The sequence below is a fragment of the Ascidiella aspersa genome, chromosome 9 (assembly GCF_963924565.1).
Source record: "Ascidiella aspersa chromosome 9, kaAscAspe10.2, whole genome shotgun sequence".
NCBI classification, from domain to species: Eukaryota; Metazoa; Chordata; class Ascidiacea; order Phlebobranchia; family Ascidiidae; genus Ascidiella; species Ascidiella aspersa.
In genome coordinates this window covers 2,682,911-2,710,856 of record NC_139455.1, presented here as the reverse complement: position 1 = coordinate 2,710,856, position 27,946 = coordinate 2,682,911, and the positions used below count along the sequence as shown (strand labels likewise).

The 27,946-nt window shown below is 36.1% G+C and overlaps 3 protein-coding genes and 1 pseudogene across 3 annotated transcripts; 1 reads left to right on the top strand and 3 right to left on the bottom strand.

Moving 5' to 3' along the window:
- Positions 1-701: 701 nt before the first annotated feature.
- Positions 702-6,992, bottom strand: LOC146131873 (uncharacterized). Its single transcript, XM_083396557.1, has 6 exons — positions 6,851-6,992; positions 5,680-5,789; positions 3,881-5,169; positions 3,358-3,502; positions 2,650-2,759; positions 702-2,223 (listed from the first exon to the last, which is right to left on the bottom strand). Exons 3-6 carry the CDS (start codon positions 4,130-4,132, stop codon positions 1,897-1,899), a joined length of 834 nt encoding a protein of 277 aa, XP_083252683.1. The 5' UTR covers positions 4,133-5,169; positions 5,680-5,789; positions 6,851-6,992; the 3' UTR covers positions 702-1,896.
- LOC146131872 (uncharacterized) lies at positions 4,930-7,531 on the bottom strand. The gene is made up of 4 exons (XM_083397112.1): positions 7,280-7,531; positions 6,851-6,995; positions 5,680-5,789; positions 4,930-5,169 (listed from the first exon to the last, which is right to left on the bottom strand). The coding sequence occupies exons 1-4, from the start codon at positions 7,529-7,531 to the stop codon at positions 4,930-4,932; spliced, it is 747 nt and encodes a 248-aa protein (XP_083253238.1).
- A 10,105-nt stretch (positions 7,532-17,636) lies between these two features.
- LOC146131871 (QRFP-like peptide receptor) lies at positions 17,637-20,549 on the top strand. Its single transcript, XM_083397353.1, has 3 exons — positions 17,637-18,100; positions 18,589-18,743; positions 19,536-20,549. The coding sequence occupies exons 1-3, from the start codon at positions 17,683-17,685 to the stop codon at positions 20,127-20,129; spliced, it is 1,167 nt and encodes a 388-aa protein (XP_083253479.1). The 5' UTR covers positions 17,637-17,682; the 3' UTR covers positions 20,130-20,549.
- A 169-nt stretch (positions 20,550-20,718) lies between these two features.
- LOC146131870 (beta-1,4-galactosyltransferase 2-like) lies at positions 20,719-25,410 on the bottom strand (annotated as a pseudogene).
- Positions 25,411-27,946: the final 2,536 nt, after the last annotated feature.

Below are 27,946 nucleotides of genomic sequence, written 5' to 3'. Positions count from 1 at the left end.
ACGTTTTGATTAGTCATTCACCAAATGCGTGATATGTTATTCTGACGAAAAACGCAATTACTTCATTGCTTGCTAACATTTACCAGGGTTGGACAACACCAGTTTTTTATCTATACCTTATATTGCCAGCAAGGCTTACCAATGTAAATATTGAGTTTTTTTAACAGACTCGCCGAATCAGTCAAATCAAATTCAAGCAAGGTCAGGCTAGAAAAACAACTAGCCTGCGATGAGATTCGAACTCTCGACCTCCGATTATACCGGGACCGCCGCTCTACCAACTGAGCTAGGCAGGCTCAGAGGGGAGCGAGTCGAGAAACAACCATAGCACCATTGCCTGCTGCACCCTGTAAGCATAAACAACTTTATACTAAGGGGATGGACAGTACCACAATCATATAATGAAAAGTACGCACACAATACACGTGTGTGTTCAACTAGGCCTTTTAAAGTCCTTTTTTACCAACGATAAGTATCATTGTATATCAGAGGCCTGCGCCAAGATTTAATAGTGCTTACTTTGCTGGACAGAAACCGAAGCCAAAATGTCTCGCACGACACATATTTCCCTTTGTCTGGCTGTCACGGCTTCGAAATTCTGTTAAAAACAGGCCAATATTTTGGCGTTCCGACAAAACAGCCTTACAAACCAAATAAGAAAACTCTTCTATTTTTCCTGACTATTTTTTAACGTTGTCTTATGCGTTTGTATTTGTAAATAAAATCAATACTCAAATGTAAAAAAATCTTTGAAAAGCAACAAGAATGATGTAATAGAAGTATCAAAAATTTAATTTTTAGGTAAGGCAGGGTTTCATATTTTAAATACAAAAATTAATGTGTAAAGGCTAGTTCACACTAGACGCGCCTAGCGTTAACGTAAAACGTTTTTAAAAACGCTTTCGGTTGCGGAAAAGTTGAAATATTTCAACTTTGGCGCTTTCAGTTAGAAGCGAGGAAATTTGCCGTCAACGCTGGCAACGCGTTATGTGTGAACTGGATGACGTTAGCCGTTAGACGCCAGACGCTAACGCTAGACGTCAACGCGGCTAGTGTGTACCAGCCTTAATAAATGACATATACAATATCGCCATAAAAAAAGTTTGTACAGCAATAAAAAATGTAACTTCATCAAGATTTTGAAGAATGTTAATAAAAAAAGATAATGAGGCAATTATAGGGCCTTACTGCATGTAGAAAAATAAATTATGAGTTGCTTTAAAAGTTAAAAAAGTGGACACTTGAAAGTAGAAAAGCAAATATATCAATTAAATACAAAGTACAAAAACTCTGCATTATTAAACAAATAGAAAAGTGCTTGTGTTATAAACACGATAAGCGTTTTGTGTTTTGCAGAGTCAGATTTTTAACACTTGTTAAAATATAAGTGAATGAAAACTGAAAAAGTGTTCAACAAGTGCTTTTTATCAAACTGGAACTTTAAAATATTTTCAAATTTTAATATATAGATTTTTGTTTGGTGTTTTTATTCGTTCGGTGCATAAAATCTTTATAAAACGTCCAAAAAGGGCCACAGTCGACAGTAATAATAAAAACTGCACATTTAATCTTATATAAAAACTAAATTGGCACCCTAATCATTTTGTATAAAGTATTGATTTAGGTATGTTTCTAACTACGTTATTTAAAATATTGCGTCACCACATGGTATATTACATTTAAAGAAAAAACGCAAAAAAACTACATTGAAAAGTTATAGTTAATAAAACAAAGGGTGCAATACGTTTTTTTAATTACACAGAAATAATAGGTAACTTCTCAAATTTATGGAAACAACACTTAAAAAAATTGTGTTCCACTCAGTGTTTCAATGAAACAAAAAGCAAAACAACATTTGGTGTGGGTGGGTATAGAAAACACACACAAAAAATACTTTCAAGAAAATAAAAACTTGTACACTGCAAAGAACACAGTTTGACCCAAGTTAAAACACAATTTTGCCAATTCGGTGAAAGTGTCAGGTGATGACCAGATTTTGTAGAAAAAGAAGGAAATGAGCAACGTGTATATTGTGAGTGCAATCATCGTTTCATTTAACACTCTTCTAATAGTGGGGTCACCTTTTAGAAGCTCATCAAGGCTTGTTCCCCTTGCATTGTTGTGAGGAAATTCTTGCTGTGGAGTCTCCTTACCTAGGAATGCACACAGGGGTCCCCAACCCTCCTTTACTGAGTAAAGCAGAAGCTTGTCTTTTGGTGCATTCTGAAAAGGGAAAATAAAAGTGTTAACACTAAAGGATTTATTAATATTTGAGAAAAGTACATTTAAACTAAATCTAAAATTAAAAGTGTAAACAATTAAGAGTTAATTATTTGTTGATGATAGAAATTTTGTGCTATAAAAACAATACCCTCTACTCATAGGTTTGGGCGTTATTATGTCCATTTAGGCCTTCTTCTGGTGAATTTAGGCTTGATTCCGATATATTTAGTCCATATTCCGATGAATTTAGGCCTAATTCCGGCAGATAAAAGTCTTATTCAGACGATTTTGAAACTGTAATAGATATTACTGCGTATTTGGTTGTAATATGTTGTTGGTCTTAATACTATAGTTTTTAAATCATTGCGTAAGCCGAACAATGGCTATGCAAACTTGAATTAGTATGGAAATATAACTGTTGCTTACCTGTCTTACATATAGATTGTGCTGCCTGTATGTCATCAGATATCTTAACTTATTGACAGGGGGAGTATTGAAAAACGCAGGACTTTGTTTGCATCCAAAAACAGATTGGTCTGATATAACACAGAAATTAAAGTTATTTCTCGGAAGTTCCCTACAGAATGTGTACCCCACTCAACTAGACAACTCGTATAAAGTATAAATATGTTGTTGCTACCAGGCATAGTATATATCAGTGGTTTTCAACCAGGGTTCAGCTAGTATAGTCAAGGGTTTCCGCAATTTCTTTTAATTGTTTGGCTAATTGAGGTGTGTTTATTACACTAGGGTTCCTCGAGCCAGTGGAATTATTGCACTGGGGTTCCTCGTGCCAGTTGAATGTTTCCATAGGGTTCCACTCCAGCAAAAAGGTTGAAAAGCACTGGTATAGATACTCAAAATAAGTGCTTCTAGTATTTATTTGTTTTTCCTATGTTAGGGCTACCTATCCAGGATGCCTTCATTAGGGAATTACCAACACCACACAAAATACAAGCCAAAAATAAGGAGATAAAAAGGCGCTTTCAAATATTTTGTATAAAGTATGCAGTAAAAATTTCAGCTTTTGTTTGAAAATGTAGGTTGATCACGCTGTATTACAAAAACTACGTCAAGAAATCACAATTCTCCCCTTTAAGCCACATTTTTTCTATTATTGAAATGATTGCTTACCTAATAATGTAAAGTATCTCCTTAGTTTTCTTGCTGTTGGTGAAAATAGGAAATAAATACGTCTTGGCCAGTAATTGAGCTCAACATTTTGTGCTAAAACACTCTCAAACCATTCTTCCTCCGAATTCCGTTGCATAAATATTATCTAAAGTAAAAACTAAAGTTTATGTTTCCTTAAAAATATGGAAAAAAAACACAAAATAGCAATTCTTAAAAACACACATACACATATGTGTACAATAACATTGATCTAGCCCTTATGAAGTCAATTTTAATATCAACAATGACTGCTCAGTGTGCTCACATATCACAGTTTAGCAAATTTGTTAATTAGAGACAGTGTTAAAAAATGTAGCTAACAATAAACCAAATATGTACGCTTTTGAAAAAAGTTTTAAAAGGTTGGAATTTGGAAACCACTGTTTAAAAGTAAAATTGGTGCATTTTAAACAAAAAAAAAAAACAATTAAGCAGCATTACCAGAACAACACAAAATTGATAATGGTATAATTTATAGACTAACCTTAGCATCAGGAAATGCTTCATGAATTTCCTTCCAAAAAAAGCAAACCGGAATATCCAAAATCGCATCAACATTTTCATACATTTTTTTGAAAACATCAGAAGTAGCTCCGTGTAATATAACATTGGTCCATTCTTTCTGGTGGTGCTCAAAATGTTCCATAAAATCGTAAACAACATATCCAAGACATTGAAGGGCTTTGGCTAATGATTTGGTGCCCGTCTTTGGCAACCCAGCAACTATTATTTTCATGATTTTTTACAAAGTTTTAAGATACCTACATACAAAATCACGATTGAATATATTATATATACAATAGTTGGCACCTGTTATGTTAACACTGTTGGCAAGTGACAAAATTGATTGTGGCGAACTGATGAAATAAACATGATATTGTAATATAAACTTCAATGATAAAAAGTAAGTAAATGTGTACCTTGAAAAGACATTTGATAAAGGTAGATATTGCACTCTTTCTTAACTCCACAATGAAACAATGTAATGCAATCATATGTTAAAACATTTCTATGTAGCAGTTTACCGAAGCATAAGGATAAAACATTTAGATCCCTTCAGGAAAGGATTAATTTGCAAAATTTATGAAAGATATAGATAACTACAGCTTATTTTATTGGAGCCTGGCTCTTTTCTATGCCAGAGTCATAATAATCAGAGTCAGTTTATGTTTTTAGTCAAATTCAGGTTGTCATAAAGACAGCCCGCGTCCGGCAGCCTTGATTTAAACACTATTGCACTTATTTTAAAACAGAAATAAATTGAAAAATATTTTTAAAAAACTCTCAATAGACTCTGTTGCCTTAGCAAGGTACAGTATATAGCTGGCGATTGCACTTATTTTAAAACAGAAATGAATTGAAAATTATTTAAAAAAAACTCTCAATAGACTATGCTACCTTAGCAAGGTACAGTATATAGCTGGCGATTACACTTATTTAAAACAAAAATTAATTGAAAATTATTTCAAAAAACTCTCAATAGACTATGTGGCTTTAGCAAAGTACAGTATATAGGTGGCCATTGCACTTATTTTAAAACAGCAATTTGTACAAACAGAAAGAGATAAGTGCAACAAGAAGGGACACGGATACAAGGGCTTCTTTTATCACTTTGCTGTAGATTGAGTTTCTTTTGAACAGCTCGGACGATGCTGTGCCTCTTGCGTTTTCATGGGGAAATGGTTCGGTGGGTATTTCCTTGTTTAGAAACCTACAAAGGGGTTCCCAACCTTCTCCAACAGAAAACTTCAGCAGCTTATCTTTTGGGGCATTCTGGAAAATAAAAACCCTTTTGATATACTACAATGCTTTGAACTAATTATAGTAGAGATAGTAATACCAGCCCGTATTTAGTTTTTATCAATATATCAGTATCAGTTTTTTGGCCTATATTTTGATTGATGTTTTACTATGAAAATATGACATTTAGTTAATCCTGAAAAACATACAAATTTACTATCTTTTTGGCATTTTGTTTTGTTTGGCATTATGCCAAGTTAATAAAGTAAGAGCTCAATAAATATAAGTAGTTGAACAGAAATATTATTTTGATTTTAGTTTTACTTTATTCACATTTTGACTATATTTTGGTATATAAAAGAATCGGTATCGGTGGGCAAAACATTAAAATCGGGTATCGGTTATCAGCCCAAAAAAGTGGTCAATCTCTACTAATGATATGTATCCACCTTTGCATTATAAAAACAAGCATATAGCCTTTATGCTTGTTTTGCAGATAAGAAAGGTACAATTCAAAGTAGACTACACAAATTTATTTGTTACCTCTTTCAAATAGGCATTGTGTTGGCGGTAAGATCTTTTGTACAATAGTTCATTTATCTTTGCCACTCTAAAGATATTGTACTGGATTACGCAGCCAAAAACATCCAATACTATAAAACAGAAAGTGCAGCATAAAACAATTTCATGAAAACGTTTAACTAATGTTTAGATTTTTGCCTGTTTGTTAATGCAAAATGTAATGATGGTTAAATAGCATAAAGAAAACTAAATAAATAAAATCATATTTTGGAGTTCCAATTATTGTCACTTGTAAGCAGTGGTTACTCTATTCTCAAGTAGCAAAAAGGGGGATGCCAGGTCATGAAGTTGGAGCATAACTGATCTTCAGTCTTATATCTTTTTTTCTTTGTTATTCTGTGTGCAGCTAATTTATTAAGAGCAAAGCATGATATTGTATGTGAGTATAAGGGAAACATATGATAGATAGAGTCAGGGGTGTCTAACTCAAACATGCCGGCGTGCCAATATTTATCTTATAACTTCTTCCCGTGCCAAAGTTTCGTAACCAAACCAGTTCTTTTTAATCATAAAAGCGCTTTTTTTACCAAAAATAAGAACGTTTATTTAAACTTGAAAAAAACTGTCTAGTAGAAATGCGCATCACTACATCAAAGTGTCTCTCGGTGAGCTGACTTTTGTTTCTTCACACCAAGCTATATAATATTATGTGAATGCTAGCCTCCACACAGTATAATGTTACTGTATCAAAAGTAATTGTTGGTTGTCGTGATTGCCGCGATTGTTTTACATTGTGAACAAACAAAGGTATATTGTGAACAAACAATGGCAATTGGCTGTATAACAAACTTAGTATTTTCTGACAATTGGCTGAATAATAAATTGAGCTTTTTTGGCAATTGGCTAAATAACAATTTTAGTATTTTTTGGGGAGGGCTTGCGCGCCATTTTTCATTAGGTCACATGTCACATTTGGCACGCGTGCCAACGCTTGTTGGACACCCCTGGTCTAAGTGGTTAATTGGATAAGCGTTAGGAATTTGTAAGACGAACGTACCTTTGGGTGAAAAAGGTTGTTTCACATTTAAGGGGGTTCTTAGTTATACACAGCAAAAACTTTTGGTTCTCAAGGCTTGTTATTTGTATAGCACAATACGGGATTCATACCACCATTAACGTCCTATTTACTTACCCATTAACTCTGAAAACTTGTGAATAGCTCTTGCAGTCGGTGAAAAAAGTGGTAGAAAACGTACACCGACACGATTTAATTCATCTGACTGACCTTGCATGCTATGAAACCAATCTTCCTCTGATTTACGCTCCATAAAAACAATCTTCACAAAAAATTAGAAGATTATTTACCTTAATTAATAAAACAAGTAAGATTTCTTTGGAAAAAAACAAACAACCAAATTAATATGGCGCCCTTGAGTTGTCTTCATGAAAGCAAACTTTACAGATATGTATATAAATGTATATTGCTTCAAACACAACATGAGTTTTTAACAAGTTCTGCAAGTGCAATAAAGCACTCGACCAGGGGTTCCGTTAAGGGAGATTGAGAATCACTTTACCCCCCAAAAAAGCAAAATTTGTAACTGCATAAGTAAAATAATACCTTTGCATCAGGAAAAGCTTTGGATATCTTCTCCCAGTAAAAGCATGCAGGAATGTCGGTAATGGCGTCAACGCTTTTGTACATTTCCTTAAAATCATCGCAGTCAGCTCCTTGTAGCATTATCTTCTTCCATTGTTTTCCGTGAAAGGCGTAATGCTCCAGAAAGTCGTAAACTTCGTAGCCCAAGATTTCAAGAGCCTTTGCCAGTGACTTTGTACCGGTCTTGGGCATCCCAGCAACTATTACTTTCATATTTGTGCATCTTGCAAAATAATACACGAAAAATATTTGCGATTAAAGTTGAGACAACTTGGGTTTATGTAATTTTAAAAACATCTCACCAGCTTTTAGGAATAGGGGGTAATACTAATTTATGGAATGATGAATGGTCGGAATGGTCGGAACGCTCACTAATTTAAGTGTTACCCCGTTAAAACAATTATTAAACCAACGCACAATATTTGGGTTAGGGTGGGGGTTAGCGTTTGGGTGAAGGTGGGTCAAGTGTTATTATATTTAATAACAATACTGTGAGCGTTCCGACCATTCCGACCATTCATCATTCCGTAAATTAGTGTTACCCGGAATAGGTTATTCATACGGACACCAAATTAGTTTAAATCGACATATAATCACTAACGGGTGCAAGCGTAAAAGAGTGATCCAGGCAAATAGCCGATAGGAATAGGCACTTCCTAAGGCAATTTTCGTGGATATCAAAGTAATTAAGATCGATTTCGGAACAAATCATTGAAATTACGCATACTCGGGAAGTTAAGTTAATACTATAACCAGTTTAACCACCCAACTAAAATGCTAACCTCAACCCCAACCCAAATCAATACATAATCACGTATTGGTGTCAGCGTTAAAGAGCGATCCAGGAAAATGGAGACGGGGATGCGAGCATTGCGCAATGTGCGAAACAAATGTGCACGCGAAAATGTGCAACATATGTGCGCACAATTTAAAAGGGCTAAAAAATTTGCGCACTTTTTTCAAGAATGTGCGCACATTTTAAAATGCCTTAGGAAAGGTGCGCACTTTTTTCAGTAGGCCTATATGCACACACATTTTGAGATAGTTAATTCGGGCATAAATCCTAACTCTAACCAACGACATATAAAGAGTTTCTATGTCGTTGCTCGAACCAAAGAGATTGTAATCTCTTTGCTCCAACTCATTCTGCCAAAAAATGCGCAGTTTCTCAAAGCGATTTTAAAATGTGCGCATGTGGGTGCGAGCCCCAATAAAACAATCTTTATGGCAAATCAACAAACGAGTAACAGTAGCCTACTTACAGGCAATTACGATATACGTACAATAATTTACCTCCGTAACGTAGGCGATCTGACTTCAGAAGTGAACAGTTAGACTGCTGGTTTAACGATTTAAAATATTTGTTATATAGCCTTTATCGGCCTGATGCAAAGGGATTATATAATCTCTTTGGCCTGATGTTAGTAATTACTAATTCGTTAGAAATCATGACACATAACACGACTTAGGAAATCGGCCATTCGACGAACAAAATTACAACACGATGCGGGAAGTTAAAATTATAGAATGAGCGATTCACACGGCAAGCTGTTCACCGAATGGTCAGAGTTAACGGGGTCACAGTTCAAAGTCCAAGCGGCTGCACGCACATTTCTTTAGTTTCCGCTTCCTATTTTCGAGGTGAGATGTCTTTGGGCTGAACACGTTTACAAGAAATGGCCTAAATCTATTTAAAAAATAGGCCCTACTAGAAACATAGGATAAGTTAAACCCGCCCAAAACGTGAAAATACATGTACGTCGTTAAAATGAAAAAAATGCAATATACGTTTACAAAAAAAAAAGAATACGTTTACTAAAAAAGTTTTGAAAAAACTGTCATTTTAGAAAATAAAAACGGGTTTAAACCTAAGAGAAGAGAACTGGAATTTGTAAATATTTTTATACTAAATCTGTTGCACTTATGTAGAGCTAAAAGAGTAAAAAAATTAATTTGGTGGGATCATGGGTGGGCTTGAGATGTTTTTGGTAAACAAGTTGTGCTGGCCGTTACATGACCAAACAGCTGTATATAACCACGTATAATGTTTCGCCGGCAAAATAACACATACAGTTCGCAGTGAGGTTCGTGCTACTTTTATTTCAACCGTTTTTTTTGGAAAGACAGGATAGATTGGCTAAGCGCAAAGAAATGTAGTCGATTAATTTTTTGAGTTCGGAAAAGAGTCACCGAGGGTTTAATTACCTCTCCTATACAATCATTTCAAAATCTTTTCAGGAAGCGCCAAAAAAGTGGCAAAAATTGATGTGCATAGAAACGTTATCCTAACCATGTTTTGTTTATATCATAAACAGAAAAACATTTTCACTTAGCGCGAAAAAGACATATTCATAAAGATTAAGTTGGCAAAACAGTCATTTTAGAAATTTCCACGAGACCCAAGACGCCTTGGACTGAAAATTTACTATCAAAACGGGGTAAAAAATACGAGAAACGAACAGGATTCGTAGCCTGTTTGTTGTTGTTTCGTGTGAGCCAAAATTTTCCAATATTCCGGGCTAGATTTTGGGGCAGTTGTTGGCCAGTTAGTTTATTGTTTGGTCGTGCAAAATCTTCAGACCATGGACCCCAGGCAGTGCTATTTGTATTCGTACTAAAGGATGTCCGATATTGGGCATGTTATTTCAATAACATAAGCCTTAACCAATTTCGGGCCAAAAGTCCACCCGTGTTATCCTATATAGTGACGTAAATCTAGAAAGCAAAATTACTGACGTTAGTTTCTAATTAGCCTATTTACGTGTGCCGCTTTGGGAATTCCAGAAATGAATGTTTGTGTTATCGGCAGTTAGTATTACCAAATATCGAATGTCATTTATATAAAAGGCCTTTTAGGTTTATCGTTGCAAATTTAATTAAATATTTAACGCGCCTTCTCTTTTCTGTTCTGCGAACCAAGCATAACCTACCTCGACAAAAAAATTATTATAAATTTAGTAACTGATTTCACCAGCTACGGATACAGCCAGCCAATTTAGGCAAAGAAAGTGATTCAGCAAGACCTTTCTCAGTAAACACGCCTGAATTAATTATGACAACCGATAATATTTCTTCAGATTTGTGATTTTAGATTTTCAGTTGGATAGATACACGCACGAGGTTAAGTGGGTTGTTGTGTTATTAATCAAAGAGAAATTGTTTGTGGTTATGTGTCACTTACAAGATGTGGAGATATAGCGATAAGCCTACTGTTTTTATTAAAAATAAACCGCTCCAACTTAGATGTGTAGGATATAGTGATTCGATCTTCAGCAAATGAGCAGACTTATGTGTACTTTATAAACTTAGCGTGAAGTAATCTGGATATCAGAAGAGAATATCGAGATATCAGTATCTTCTTCCAAAATATCAAAGGATTAACCAACTGATGATGCAAACTGTGTCATGAGACATACCAGAACCTTGTGCAGTCCAGTGGTGGGTCCGAAGAGGGGACACTTGTCCCCCAAACCTTCCCTATTTTAACTATATGTAAATGCAAAACAAATTAAAATTATGTTTCTAGTATTCATCAGTCAATTTTGATTAAATCGCCTTAGCTAAATTGCGTCTCATCGAAAATAAAAGTTTTAGCAACTTCAATAATATAAAGACATTTTCTTCGCTTTGCGCGAATTGATAGCACCTTTGTAATGTAGCTTTTGTATTAAACCTAATACCTCTTCAACCTAAAATTTTAACCGTTAAGTTGTAGCCTACAATACGAAATCTGATTTAGGGGGCTTGTGTATGTGATCAACATGTGTTGGGCATATTTAGGGTTGCAAAAAAATCTTCAAATCTTCAAGTGTTTGAATTGATTTGCATATAAACAAAGTCTTAAAACTACGTTTTTCCAATTTTTTTCAATTTATTTTACCTACAGCTAAATTTAAGCGTTTAAAAAGTGACGTACTAAAACCAATTTTCAAGTACTTTTATTGTGTTGACCAAGGCATACAGTTTTGTTTCTTGAACATAATAAACGAGCTGTGCGGTGTTTTGAAGGGTATGCTCAGTGTGAAAATAAATCATTTTTAAATGAATTTAGTCCAAATCAAGTCGTTTGCAAAAAAGAAAACATAGCAAGCAAGTTGTTTTTGTGGAAAATTAAGATAAATAACCAAATTTTACAAACAAATATGTAATAAACACAATTTTAACCAAAAACAGTAATTTCAAAAAGAAGGCGACAAAGCGTTTTTCTTTCATTAAAATCTATTCATTTAAACAATGTTTTATTTTTCAAACACACACTAATAGTTTAAATAGGCCTACTTGAACCTCCTAAAGTAGTCCACACACCCAAGTTAAAAAAAAACAAATTTAGTGCAAAAGTTGGTTAGGGTTAGGTCTACTCTATACTAATCAAAACACAGACAACATTGCGAAAAGGCCAAGGGATTGGCCTACACAATAAATATTAATTGGTCGAAATCCTTTGGGTGTTACAGTTTATTATTGGTTGTTACAAGTTTGGAAGCGGCCAGGCCATTATTCATGTCTCAATATACAAATAATGCGGCCAATTACAGGCCATTTAGCTGCCATAGCAATGCGGTGTTCTATCTTAAGTGTCGAATTGCCTTAACTTGTACTGAAAAGCCCTGGGGGAACCCGTGACCTTTGTAATCAAATGTAACAAACTCTGCAAGGAACCCTTATCACACAATCGAGTCTCTTTATCATGAAATCTGAATCACCATCAGCCATTTGTACCCGATGTATCTCAAGATGAGTAAAAAGTTACTTGAAAGCTGTTTAACAGTCGGAAACATTTCTCTGCTTTGATTTTCGCTGTGCTTAAAAAAGGTTATGCGCGAGTTTTAAATATTAGTGTAGTTCACTGCTTAAAATTATAGCCTTGAGTACTGTTTTAAATAAATAACTAAATCCACACAATACGAGTAATGTTTAAGTACCAGTATAAAATCGGCAGAAAAACAATTAGGCATAGTTGTGTTTTAACACTTTTAAGGGTGAAAAATTTGAAATCGAGACAGGCCAGAATTAATCAAATAACCGTCCCTAGGCCGAAATTAGCTCTATAGGTTCGCAAATCTAGATTGATGCTTTGCATTCTTTCCTGGATAATTAGTTTCTAGCGATTTTTTTGTAAATGAGTTTTACAATCTAAACGTGACTAATTAGCTTCAGCGAGTAACAAGTAATTTTGTGAGTGGCTTTCACCATTTAGTTCCGTGAACATAAGTTTCAGTGAAAAATGTAGACCTTAGTTACATCCAGGGGTGACAGCAAAAAAATTTTCCTAACAGTACGATAATTTATTTTACCGAAAAATTTCCATCGATGACGTCACAAAGTGACGTCATAACGGGGCGTTAAAAACAAGTAACCTTAGGAAACCTAAGGTTGTCGTTCGACGTAGAGCACAAATATGAAACTGTAAACCTAGTTTAAATTCATTCAAGGAGATGGCGGGCTGGCCTGGTAAAAAAGAACATTTTCTACCAATTTTATGGAACAAAATAAATTAATTACCGGCCGTTTCGGACCGTCCTGGCTTACTTAAACCACTGAGCCTGAAATTAGCGAAAAACTTATATTCGGCTGATACGCCAAAAACGACGATTTTTTGGGCAAATTCACTAGGCTGGCCATGTTTCACGTCAAATGACGTCACTGGCGTGATTTTGGGAAAGCATTCCACGCCAAGAAATCTCTGGCGAGAAGTGCACTAGAATACAATCGGGCCACTGGGTACACATCAAATGGCTCCCAGTTTAATTTGACTTTTCCAAATCAGTTTAATAAAAATTGAAGTCAATGGTTCTCGACCTTTCAAGGTTGGTTACACCCTTTCCGTTGGTACTCAACAATTCATGCAGCAATTTCACCTGCTTAGATTTTGAAAAATGCCTGATTGAAACGTCACAAGGGAAGTCTCTTGAGTCATAATGATAAAAATTTGAGTTTAAGTTGCTGACAATTGCAATTTTATATGCTGTTCGAGGGCCCCTATGTTAGGAAACCCTGATATCAGTAAATAATTTAACTTTGGTGCAATTGAAGTTCCTTTTTTAATAATTGCAACAGCAAATTATAAATTTTGATGCAAACAATTTGTAACTTTGACCAGCGCTTTTCGTAGAAAATGACTTAATTTAAAGTTCTTCTTCAATGGTTCCCAACTTTTCGAATTGTTTAAGTGGGGGCAATGTTGTTTCAGAAAAATCAATTGTGCATAAATGTTGGTGAAGAGAGGTTTTTCGAATCTCACCAACGGGTCTTTAAGGGTCGAATGGCCACCTTTTTTTTAGACCGGAGCTATGCTTTGGCCGTTCATCTAAAAAGTATCTATGACGTCATAAACACGACTGAATTACTGAAGCGAATGTAATAAACCAGTTGTAAGTACGAGTACCGTATGTCAATTACCTTAGGTTGTTGCTGCACCCACTGGTATTTATTTAGTTTTATTTTCAAAATTTTGGTAAACTAACCACGACCCCAAGATTGAGGACTCGTGTTCTAAATAATGAGTTCTCATACTGAGTTTCGCGACTCTAGGGGTATATGTTAGTAAGTAGTACCCGTCGGTTTCGATAAATTATTATATTACCTTATTTTTCATTCAGTTTTATTGATTTTTCGTTGAAATGTTGAAATGACTGCACCGTATTTATTGTTAAACTATTTTTGCATTTAAAATCAATAGGGCCAATGTATCCCAAATTGGTCCGTTTAAGAATCACTGTTCCAAGCCATTTCACTGCGACTTAACTACACCCTTTTGGCAATCATTATTATGGCCATAGCGGCAAACGACCGATGTTTTCGAGGCCCTTTCGAAGATTTACGGCATATGGCGCTGAATTCCGTTTGCTCGCCTCAGCTGGGAATTTACGAGCGTTGTGTCATGGCAAACATGCTTTAGCTAAGTAAAGTGCCAGCACTGGGCTTTGTTTAAATAGGCCCACTTGTCGTTGTGTGCTGGTGGTTTTAAGTGAAAGCCTCAATCAATTTGTTTAATTTGTGAAAGTAAGGACTTTGCTGTATTTGTTTGAGGGTTTAGTAAGTGGTATTGTATCATTTCAAATGGTGGGGCATTACCACTAATCCACCAAAACCTAGTTCTGCAGCTTACCTATGTTCTACACCAGTGGCTCCCAACCTGGGTGCCGTTTCTAACGCTAAAAGGTGCCGAGAGTTATGGAAAATATTTAAGACTCTCATGTTTTCTCTATTAGTAAGCTTCTTGGTACAATTTTTGTGTACGATTGGAGTGCAACAAATCGTGAAGGATTTTTCTGCCCTGTTCGCAGTTGACGTGTGCTGTTTTAATTTTGTTTATTGCGAAGTTAGAGTAGCCTAAACGAAATGCTAGTAAAGGCGCCGCGAACTATATAGATTTTCTTTCGGGTGCCGCATTTCAAAAAGGTTTAGAATCACTGCTCTATACATAATATCTATTACTTTTTTAGCGGTTTTGTGGAATTTAATATGGAAATCCTAATTTGAATTAAACTGTGAAACAGGTAGAAAAGCGTTCTTAATATTTCCAAATGTTTTACATTGTAAACGCTTGAAGTTTTAAGTTTGTATTTTCACTTAAATGATTCGTTTTGTGGAAATTGAACAACAATTAGCTTTATACCACTAATACATGCTAGCGGTTAAATTATAAGTTCATAGATCAAAAAGCAGTGACTGATTGTGGTTGCTGTGTCATATGCACTTCCGCCTTTAAAACTAAATCACGAAAAAATGCTTAGTTTAGCAAGGTATTTCTAAATAGATAGGTCAGAATATTACGCTATATATGGATACACGCCTACTGTGAAATCAATATTCTGCTTTAATAGCTGTAACCTGTTGTGGTTTTAGTAACGGTTCAGATAAACTGAGGGGGAGTTGTAATTGACTTAAACTACATAAAAACTGTAAATCTGCTAAATATTGTGTTCGTTTTGTTGGAGACTTCAAAATGTATGCAGTTTTACCAGAGTTATTTGTCTTTGTACTATACAACCTACAGTCGGCGGGTTGAATCCGGCCCGCCAATATCACCTGCCCATGCAAAACTGTTTACAATGGAAGTTTCGTTAACTCATTGTATGTGAATACATAACTGTCAGTTAAAATTTATTACGGTTGGTTTTGGCCCGCGACTAGAAAAAGGTTGCCAACCTTTAAGTTTAAGGTGATTAACCCTTCGATGCTGGTGATGCTAATAACGTTAAATAATCGCACGATGCCCTTTGTAAAGGTAACTTGTGGGTTCAAATCGTTTATTTCTCGATTTGATTTGGACATTTCAGGTTATTTCTTGTTTTAAGATTCTGTAAAACGACTTAATTTGATCAACCCGGTGCGTTCTTATTATATCCCGGGTCAATTCATCAAAATATACACCCACTCATGAGTTATTTGTTCTTGTACTGTACCACCTGCTATAGTTGTGTTTAGACAATAATTAAAAAAAATTGCACATAAACCAGCAATTGTTTTAGTATCGATTTTAGCTCATAGAAGACGATAATAAGATTACTATTGACTTGGGTTGTAATTAGGCCTGAACAAGGTAAATTGACTAATGTAGACACGTTTAATACAAAGGGAAGTGATTTTAACATTACTTTAGGCCGTCCAATTTTGTTTCATTGCGGAGACAGTTTGTTTTGCTTGCTTAACCAGCTTTATTTGCAAGGTCGCACAGAATATTCATCAAAAACAAGTTTTTATTGGAACACAGGGTTTTTGGGAGTTATTACAAGGGTTCAAATGAATTTTATGGTAAATATCAACGATAACAAACAAGGACAGTAATCAATAATCGATAATGTTATTGGCTTTATTGAATTTGTTTAATATTGCTCGTCTTTCAGGCAATATTGGAAAAAGAGATTCGTATTAAAGAATTTTTTCGCCTTTTTCGCTTACTTATTTTAGTTTGGAAACATTAAAAGGGCGCCACATGAAAAAGTAATCTGTCAGTCTATGGAAAGCCGGATGCAAAAGTCATGTATCGCGTGGCAGGGTTTACAAATAGGTCCCATGTCCATATGAAGCCAAAAAAATCGCTGTAATGTTATGCATAATTTACGAGAGTTTGTCTAACGCCATAGCTGTGATCAGTTAAACATAAGGTCAATTTTAGATATATAGACACGTGTATATTCTTTGGTTGCGTGATTCAGTTGTACATCTTTTTTATTGATGTTGTACGTAGCCTACACTAGACTATATGAGGCAGAAATGGTTGCAGTGCTATGTTTTTCAGACTAACTCGTTTGTTAAGCTTAATGAGTAAAGGAGCTATAGTGACATTCTTAAACACATGAGCTTAAACCTTCAAAGACTACAGTTTGTAGCCTTGCTTTGCTTGCCTGAAAATCCTTCGCCTTTTTTCGTTTAAAAAGTTTAAATATGTGTCGTTAACTTTGTGCAATATAACTCTAAAAGGTCTATATTACTGTTTTTTCCAAGCCTTTCATAGACTTTGGATATAAGTATTAATAAATATACCGTTTCGATTGATCACTGACATCTCTTAAAAAACAGATAACAATATGGACAACTGTGTATTCTAGAGGTGTCCGGTAAATCATTTAGCTATGAATTGTATTCAGCGTTTTTATACATTAAATTTACACACTAACTAAAGATGATACAAGCTCGTATCGAAACGTCTTAAGCAAGATGACGTCGATCTACTCGAATTTTTTGGCTTTGTAATTCATCATAAAGCTACATTACAGATCCGTGCATAGTCTACCCGTGTTTACTATATGCTTAAAACAGTAAAAATGATTACTTTGTCTAAACTATCGAGAATCGGTTCAAGAACAAAATTTAAAGTATCGGATATCCCAAGTATGTTCTATAATACCGCAATTTCACAAAGTTCAAGCCTCCTGGAATTCACCCGTTGTATTACTTATAATTAAGGGTGTTTGTTTGGGTTCGGGCTCCGAATAGCGACTGAAGCGACCGTCAATAGAGCAACCTCAAGATAGCGATTCATTTGAAACAGCTACTGCCGAAATAGCGACATTACTATACTTTTCCTTTGTTCACCTAACAATTTTAGGCAAAAGTTACAAATAATATGTATGTTATGCATAACGAATCTTATAGTATATCTAAATTATTTCTTAACACTTTAAAGACCTAATTACTCTAGAAAAGTACCGTTTTTGAGTTTCAATAAAGGGACTTTAATATTTCCTTTAATAATTCCAGTCGCCATTTACACAGTCTCTGCTTTAAACGAATCGCTACCGTGAGGTCACTCTACTGAAGGTAGCCTTTCTTTAACAGTCGCTATCCGGCCGTTTGTTTTATATGTAGACCTACCACATGACTAGTAAATAGGCAAAGACTTTTCAACCACCCAAACGATGGCCGTCCACTACCCCCAGTGCGAGTGGGTGATCGCGCCCTGGCTCTCGCGTCTCATTGTCAACCAAGTCAACGTCACAGAGCGTGCGTCATCAATCCTCGAAGAGATGGTCGCCCATATCAGGGGCCTACCACCCTGCGAGAGTCTGCAAACTCGACTCTTATCAGACCAGTACGTTTACTCTCTAGTTGTACTCTACTGTCTCGTGATACCGGTCGGCGTGGTGGGCAACCTGCTGGTAGCTTGGCTCATCACGAGCACAAAGAAGCTACACAAGAGCGTTAACTTTCTGCTGCTCTCTTTGGCCATCAGCGATCTTACAACGACCCTATGTCTGCCCTGGACCCTGATGCACAACATCTCATACGATTATGTGCTGGGACAGGGACTCTGCAAAGCTGTGACGCCCATACAAGGTACCAGTGTTGTAATTAGTTAACTTGTGAATATAGTCCTTGTTTTTAAATGACTTGACTGGACTCAAGTCTTTCGGGCAAAATCACTCGACTTAAGGCACTGTTTTTAAATGACTTAATTTGACTTGGCTTGAGATCGACTTGCAATAATTTTGACTTGACTGGGATTTCAATTGTTATTTATTCAAGATTTGACCGAGGACTTACATTTTACAAATATCTTGACTCGGACTTAACTTACCGGTATTTTACAAATAACTCGACTGGGACTCGAGTCATTTCAAAAAATAAAAATAACACTTCAAGGTACTAGGTGTTACTTTTAGTAGATTTTGTAGAAAATTATTTTACTTTAACCCCTGCTTGTACTTCTTATCGTATGAAGAGTTTAGCAGTCTTTAGACGCCATTTTTTAATTTTAAATCTACAACATAAAAGTTACACGAGATTTGATTGGCCACTTCATTAGGTATTTTTAATTTACACAGGCACCGCCATCGCCAGCAGTATTTACATTCTGGTGCTCATGGCCGTCGAACGCCACCATGCGGTCGTTTATCCCAAGCGCAAGCGATTCTTGAACACACACACCAAACTGGGATTGTGCATCGCCCTGGTGTGGGTAATCTCTTTCGCCCTACAAGTAAGTCGATCCCAAAAATGTCACTTAGCGTAATAGATTAACTTCCATTTTGGTTAAATTCACGCAAATTGGTTTAAATTAGTTATAAATTCACCAACACTGATTTTTTTTAGTTCAACATACCAACTAAGACACACGATTTAAGATCTAGTTTCGTACTTAAAATATAAAACATAGCAAATTAAGAAGAGAGCGTAACAAAAACCAAATGTATTATTTAAAAGCACAAATGACTAAAATTTACAAACCTATGGTTAATATTTGTAACTACAGGATCAAACACTTTAGTTGGTGAACCAGCCAATGTTTAAAGAACAACTTAAAATGTCCTTTGTCCAAGTGTATAAAGTGTTCTACATAAAACCATTTAATATCAGACACGAATCCAAGTTACATTTTAAAATGAAATTAAAAATAAGTAATCTCAGGAACGCCACACGGTTCGTTTACTTTGTAAACGTTTAAGCTTAGAGAGGTGTTCCTTTCAATAAAAAAGCTACATTATTATAAAAATGTTATCGATTCGCGCAAAAATGCCTTTATACCGTTTAAGTTGCCAAAACTTTCATTTTCAAGATGCGATGAGTTGCACGGAGTCTTTTGGCTAAAAACATTCTACATATAGGCTTAGACAAACTTAAAACATTTACAGATTAGCTTATTCACAAATTAAATTATTTTAAATTGAACGTATAGTTAAAATAATCAAAAGAAACCAGTTTGTAAGATGTACATGACCACGTTGCCCCACCCTGGATCCGCCCATGTTTATAAAACTATATTTCTCCGCAGATTCCACTTTTAGTCGTTCTTGAGGACAGTGTTACTATCAACGATACGATCGCGTACAACGTTCCCTCATCACAGAACCTCTCTAACGTTACACAATCGTTGCTCCAGCTCGGCATTTCACACAGCAAGGTGGTTAGAGATTGCGTGGAGGCTTGGAGCCAAGACCAAGCTCACATCTACTCTATAGCTCTGCTTACAATACTCTACGCGTTGCCGCTTGTAGCGCTAGTTACAATGTACGCGAGGATTGGGTACGTGCTGTCAAATCGGCCGACTTTCAGTGACTTTCTTCCCGCCAAAGCAGCGGCGCGCGCTCGAAGACGGCGACAGCTGCTGCTGCTATTTGTCCTACTCGTGGTCTCGTTCGCGGTGTTATGGGGGCCATTTTTTATCCTGCACTGCTTCAGGGCTTGTATTGAGGGAAAGTGCGACCGTAAAGTGATCTCCTACCTACAGTGGCTGGGGCATGCGAATGTGGCCGTGAACCCAATTCTATACGCCGCGTTTCATCAACGAATAAGGGAAACCTTTCTCGAAAAAGTAAAATCGTTTAAACTGTTTGCTCCCAAATCGAACAACAACGAACAAACGTAAAAGCTTGTTAATTGATGTGCGCTCTGTTTACCGAATAAAACTAGCAAAAATAATGAAAAGATGATGCAAATAAAAATTCTACCGAACTTTTTTTTACAGTAACGTAACGAGTTGTTAAAATTAAAACTCCTAGGAAGAAATAAATATGGGAGAATAAATATAATATCAATACTTGACCAACCCAAAACCATAGGCGTAGACAGGGGGGGCATGTCACTTGCTGCTACGGTTTGCTAGCATTGTTATTTGTGTTCGTTACGGCAGCTAATACAATGACAAAAGCTAAACTAAAAAGTTCAAACTTTTTGCCCCCCCCCCCCTAAAATTTTCGGCTGGCTACGCCACTGCCCAAAACCAAACGCTAACTTGCACCCTAACCCAAGTAATGTTAGCAAAATAAACCCCAGGACGGAAATGTTGTAGGATTCTATAGACCACCGCCAAAAATTATTGTGTGATGTCAAATTCAATCCAAGAAGTTTTCCGATTTTAGTCACTTGAAGCCCTAATCAAACTTTCGACATTCGACTTGAACTTAAGTCATCCAAGTTAAATCTCATTTTAAATGAATTCATTAAAATGAACGACATCAGGTGGTTGCCATTGGAGACGACTTGACGTAGATTCTCGTGTGCGTCACAAACCGGACAAAACCGGTTAATTCTGGTTGCAGCGAGTTCAAACCGTCCTTGTCTTGTCTTTCCCGCCAATGAGCCAACATGGCAGTGCGTTGCGGATTTTTGGGGTTCCTCGTATCCGATTTGTGCTTAATCATACGGAACCTGTATGAGAGGAGAGATGTTATTTAAAGTGTATATTTAGATGAAACTAACTAAACTGTCACAATTTTAATTTTTAGCCGTAACTTAATAAGAAGGCCTAGTCAAACTCAACCTGTATAATAGACTAGACATTATTTAAAGGTGTATATTGAAGAAGTTTAATTAAACTAGCAAAATTTTAATTTTTAAGGTGACTTTATCATACGAAACCTATAGAAAAAGACTATTTTTTTGGCACAGTGCTGTTATGCTGCACACGCAAAAATTTTATACCCGGCCAACGATCACAAATCTTTACCGTTGTTCGACCCTTTATAAAAAAACACTGAGTGACCCCCTGATCTAAAATACTTGGCCAATTGATTTGACTTTAAATTTTTGTATTGACTTTGCGAAATATTTCTTAGAATTAAAAGAGTAATTTAAAAATTCAACAGTTTAAATTCACTTCTTGAAGCAAATGACTTGAACTTTGCCGGTGAAGTTAAAAAAGCTATAAAAATTTACTAAAAACACTTTAAAATTAGATCCTACAATTACTACTATAATCCAATAGCCAACCACCTGTTATATTTGGCGCTTGGCCGATAAATTTCAAATTTCCCAACTTTTCTTATTCTTTGTTGCATGTCGTCGTCCTCTCCTCCCCAACCCTAAATAAATATCGTGTCGTGGACACTAGGTGGGGTAGAGTACGTTAAGTCACAGACAGGGCGGAGCCAGAATTTTTGTTTGGGTGGGCAAGTAAAAAAATCGTGCATGACGTGACCAGTTACGTCATAACGTGGCGTCATAAAGCTACTTTCAAATGTGGTATATTTTTCATTACAAAGACATAAAACACTTGTGCGTGTAAAAGTAAAATCCTTTCTATAGTTTAAGTTGCTTAGCAAGGCATTATAAGGGTACGAATAGACTAAATGCGTCTTTTTGATAAAACTATTTTACAAAAATGGGTCAAGACATACTAGAAACATAACTTAGATTTGCGCAAAGCCCGAAAAAATGCATTTACGTATAGTTAAACTAGGCAAAAATACTGTTTAGGGGAGGCCTGGTCACTTGCTGGATCCACCCCTTGTTACAGACAAATGGTTTACAGCAGGGGTTCTTGAACTTGGGTCCATGAACCCCTTGAGGGTGGTACGTGGACTAGTTTTAGGGGATCCATGAGGGTCATAGTGAAAATATTTGTGTATATTAGCAATCAGTTTTTTCAAAGAAATGATCTTATTATAAATAAAACGGATTTGCACTAATGTATTTAGAATTCATTTAGCTTTCACATTTTTTGACCGAAATCAGCAGATTTCAGAAGTCCGTTCTTTATCGTGACGTCAATCTGAAAATCTTTGCCTTCCATGGTCCACGCGAAGCAAAAAAGCAAATTAGGGGGCCGCGGTAAAAAAAGGTTTAAGAACCCCTAATTTACAGAGTTTTGTCTTAACATGTCTTACGTAATACTGGTTTGAGAATCCGTTTATCTTCTCAAACTGACTTCTTGTAAGGCCAACCACCCCTCCAACAGAGATCCCGCAACACATCTCATAGTTGTACTTGTCAAGATGAGACGCCAAATGGACAACTTTGTCCTCTGTAGAATGCGTATACTTTTTACAAAATATATTGAATATTTCAGGTAAACCATTACACTTAGAAAAACATAAACATTGCAAAACGTGCAATTCAACAATAATGATTATGCGTAAAATATATGTATCGTACATTATTATATATACTTATGATAAAAAAGTATCCTCCCTAAAGTAAGTAATTCTTTACAACAAATAGAATGTACTAGTCAAAGTATCCTTATCCATTCCACTTAACTATTTTCAAGTTTTTTCCCCGTATGGAAAAACAATTGTAAAATAAAAACAGCACACAATTACAGATTAAAAAAAAAGGGGGGGGGGGGGGGCATTACTTGAAGATGACTTGCTCTAATTATGACTTGACTTGGAAAACCGATGACTTGGTCTGGGGCTTGACTTGTTATTTAATTGATTTGGACTTAAGTTATTTCACGAAGACTTGACTGGGACTTCAGTCGTTTCCAAATGACTAGCACTTGCCACATTTTCTACTGTGGGCCAAGACATTCCAAACCTTGGCATTGGTATAAATTCCTGTCGTCTTCTGATATAATATCGACGTCGTGGAAGAAAACGCAGTCGATGTTTGCTTCTTCGACTTTATTGGCTAGGTACAGGTAAGCGGCGTTCATTAGCTGGCCCTTGTTAAACACTTGGTCGTCGTCTTGTTCCGCCACCAGAATTATGTAGCGGCTTTGCTGTCGCTGAAGAATGCCGTGTGTGTATTGAAGAAAGTACCTGGATTTATTTGCATAGTTTTGAGTCTTGAACTGGATTTTTAGGCTTTGTATTTGTGATTTAGACAGTTTTGAGCAGGGCTGCGGGGTCGGACTCGGCACTGGACAGAGTCGGTTTATTTTGCTAGAGTCGGACTCGGACACGTGGTCATGGCCTCCAAACTGCAATTTTTGCCTATTTTAACTTGGACGAGAAAAATGAGTTTTTTGCTTTGCTTGAATCGATAACATCCTTACGAAATTGCTCTCGTATTGAAGGTGAATTAACCTCTTCAACCTACAAATTTAACCAGACGAACGCACTATGTGGTATTCTAACGGTTACCTCTTTTTGACGTCAAGTTTAGTTAACTTTGTGACATTTTGTTCTGATGTCACTTATGAAACCTTTTTGATGGCCCTCGATCACCAAACAAAATCATTTATCTACATCTGTTAGTAAGACTCGATCAAAACTCTGTTTGAAATGCTATGCTACAAATACGTTAATTGCACGAAGTGCCTGGGTAAAGTTACTTTTAATCTGTAGTAATTGGCACATGGGTGTTGTTATCCCCCAAAATCGCTCTAAAAAGTTTATACCAGGAATAACATTCGTTAAAATACAATCAGAAAAAACATTCATTTCACCTCAGATGTCGTTCTCTTGTCCGGTAAGGTACAATAATAGCGATCGAGTTTCGCGGTTTGCACCCCCTGGGGCCGGGGTAGAAGCCCCCCAGCATTAGTCGGGGAAACCCCACCGCAATCTCCTCGAACGTCGGGGGCCAGTTACCCAGTGGGTCACTTGGGTGGGTGTCTGGGCAAAAGGGGATTTCCCGGTTTGTTAAGGTTGCAGAAATCTGGTAACAACTTTCTGGGAGGCTTGGTTTTTCAGTTGTTTTAAAAAGAAAATAGTGGTAAACCATCTTTTTCAAATAAAAGAAGGTGTAGTTAAGTCAGTGTCTGAAAGACTTTGTTAGGTAAAAGGACTTTGGCCAAAAGACAGTTCATTAAAAAATACACTAAGAAGGGGTGTATACTTTATCGAAAATAATGTTAGAAATTTTTGCCTATTACGTAATAACACCTTAATAAAAGCAATGATACTATATTAGTATCATTGATAAAACGTAAAAATGGTTCGATTTTTTCAAGTTTGATCGCAATTTAAGACGTTTTTTTAATTTTATTTGCGACATAGGTAAAATCTTTGATAAGATAACATTTTTTAATTTGGCAAGGGGTGGCATTGGGTATCGGCTCCGGTCCGATATTATCGGACATCCCTATATGCTGATAAAGACATACAAAAAAAAGAGGAACCGCACCCACCATCTGTGCTGATGTTCAGCTTTCCCGTAAGTAGGGGCGAAACTTGGGGGCATAGGGGGACAAATTCGGGTTCCGAATCGACGTAATCAGTTTGGGGGTGTAAGGTCGAAGAGTCAGTAGAAAAGTTCAGAAAAGTCGCAGTTGTCGCCAGCCTTTCTTTCAAAACTGGAACCACTGTCGTCTGAGTTTTATTTCTATCTTGAGTTCTATATGAGCTTCGGGTCTTGGTAGTTTTCCAGGCTCTGGTTTTCTTCTGAGTTCCATTTTTTTGATCAGTGATCCTCTGAACTTCGTTTACCTTTTGAGTTCGCTCTTTCTTCAGAGTTACGCTCGTCGCCTGGACGGGCAATTCTATAGCTGTGGTACCTGCAACAAATTCAGGACCACTTTTTGTCGAAACGTTACAAGTCAACGGCAAAACGGAGTAAATTGTATTTGTGTATACTATATCAACTGTTGTAAGTCATGTCATTTGTAAAATAACTTAAATACAAGTGAATATTTTGCAAAAAATCACAAATCAAGTCATCAGTTGCCCAAGTCAAGTCACTAATAGAGCAAGTTAAGTCATTTAAATAAAAATAAAGCGCAAAACCAATAAAATAATAATTTGAGATTTATATTCTAATTTTACTATTTTATAAAACCATCTAATTTTAAAGTTATTTGACACAATGACTTAAGTCCAAATAAAGTCATTGTGTCCAAAAGACTTGTCGTTTTGGTCAAAAGGCTTCAAGTCAAGTCATTAAAAAGCAGTCACTTAAGTCACTGACTTAAGTCAATACAAAACTGACTGTTGTTGTTTAGTTATGGTTTTACCGTTGTTTCTTTCATGCGTGACGACGACCATCTTTCGTTGCCTTGCCAACCGAAAGTGCAAACAGCAGATTGCGCAGACGGTCACTGCGCACATGGGCAGAATGGTTCTCAGCAGAGTTGCAGATCGCATCCCACTTGTGGACCCCAAATCAAGTTATTTAGTTCAGAGCCCACTTAAAACCTTGTTCACAGTAAAACATAAAATATGTGCCTTTACAATTATCAGTTAGTTATGTTTTCTGCATGTTAAGGCGGTTTTTATTTGGTTTAACTAAGCATACGCTAAAAGTAACATCAATGGGGTGTATCTTTATAGAATCCAAAACCATCGACGGCAGGTTATAGCCAGTCGATCACTGCTCCGCTGACGCGTATATTAACAAGTAAAACTCATAGTTAAAAACATGAGTAAAAACAGGATCAGACGTATATTTTCCTTTTAAACAAAACGTCTGATCCTGTTTTTAACTATGAGTTTTACTTGCTAAAAGTAACATAAAACTTTTAAGATATTTAGTGTAAATAAGGTAAACAATATACATGCACCCTTGAACAAATCAAGCCTCCCTTTTATAATAAGCGAATAATTAAAGTTAACTTTCTTGCCGCTTGTAATTTAATTAATTTTATTCACCGCCAGTTTAGTTTAAAGCGCACATAAAAACAATTAAAACGCACTTCAATCATTAGAACGCGGATGGAAAGGTTTCCAGTGCTAATATTGCCACTTAACAGCGTAGTATATGCTTTTTTATGCATGGTATTAATTTAATAGAGTATTAATTATATGGGCCGAAAATTGATTTTCGGGACATATTTTGTTATTGCCGCTTTTTTTTTGGTTTGCTTGGTATGTTTCAGACCGTTTTTGTCCCAAGCTTTATAGAAAAGGTGTTAATCTTAAAACCTTCAAAATTTTAGACATGAGGTAGATTGGTATGTAGGTGCGCATAAGAAGGTTTATGAGTCTGCACCCCTAGGGGATTTTGATTGGGGGGGAAAACAATGTGATCGTTTTAAATCGCTGTAACTATTGACTATATAGTTTTAATTCTTAGTTCCGACTAAGATACTAAAAATGCAGCTGGAAAATGTTTGGTAAAACCCGAATTATAGGAGAACTAGAAGTGAAGCCACAAAAAAGAAGGCCTTAGAACAGCGGTGTCCAACGTGAGGCACGCGACCTAATGAAAAATGACACGAAAGCGCCCCCCCAAAAATACAGCCAACTACGACAACAAACAATTACTTCTTATACAACAATTAGGCCTAATACTGTTTTTATTTTTTATATAAAACCGCTTTTAATATCAGAAAAAAAATAGTTGCTAGACTTTGGCACGGTTATAAGATAAATGGACACCCCTGCCTTAGAACAAGAAATTAAAAGTTAGTGTTGTAATGACTCAAGTCAATGACTTAACTTTAGTGCAGCTAAGTCACGGTTTTCAAACTACAATAATTATGCATATTACTAGTCTGAATTTACTCAACTAATACAGTTTTATGCGAAAAACGTTATTTTTCCAGTGCTCTTCTTAAAGACTGTGAAACCGCTTTCAAAATTTAGCTAGTTTTTTTGAGAATCTTTAAACAGTTGACATAATATTATTTATGACCATAGTTTTTTTTTGAACTTTAAGCGCAACAAAAAAAAATTAATCTCAGCGTTTTTGTTTTTCATTCAAACGAAAGAAGGCATATTTCTACCAATTAACAGTTTTCCTTTGCTAAAGCCTTTGAATAATAAGTGCATCAATACATAAGTCTCACAATGCAACCTTTTGTATCTTGCGACACATTAAGAACCCCCCACCTTCAAAAACAAAATAGCGGCACAACTACTTCTGCAAAACAATAATATCAAAACTCGATAAAGGCCCTTAATACACGACAAAACATGGTTTTCTCGACACTGCTGTACAACTTGCAAGCAAAATTTTCACCCAAGCTAAACCCTGGATAAAATGGACAAACATGTTAATGTCGAGGTCGCTTGTTTTCCAGCACAAATCATTTGCAACTTAAGGAAAGTCGTGTCTGAAAATCGTGCTTGGCACACCAAACCCGGGGAAATTTCAGTGAAAGTCTGCGTTAATGAAGACGCCGACAAAAGCGAGTTACCTCGAAAATGTTATCACCTTATAAGTAGTTCAGCCCTTTCGACTGGGGTCTTTTTTTTGACGAGCGTGTAGTTTCACAAGTTGCTATACGCCTAGAGTTTGTGCGAGAGATAATAGTTTATCCTTGAAGAGTTAAATGACTTGACTTAAGTCTTTATGACAAATTACCGGACAAGCCTTTGAAACAAACTAGGCCTACTGAAATTAAGGTTTTAGTACAAATTACTTTGGTTAAAATGAATTTTTTATTGTTTTTTTTTATGATTTGACGACAAAGTTAGACATTTAGACGTAACGTTTCATCTGTCATGAGTCGAAAATGTATTTTTCAGTCAAGTAATCTAAAAAAACAACAACTAAGAAATAGCAAACGTTGTAATCACACCTCTTCTTTTTCGTACCGTTGATGAGGTGGACCGAGATTGATATACAAATTAAAAAACG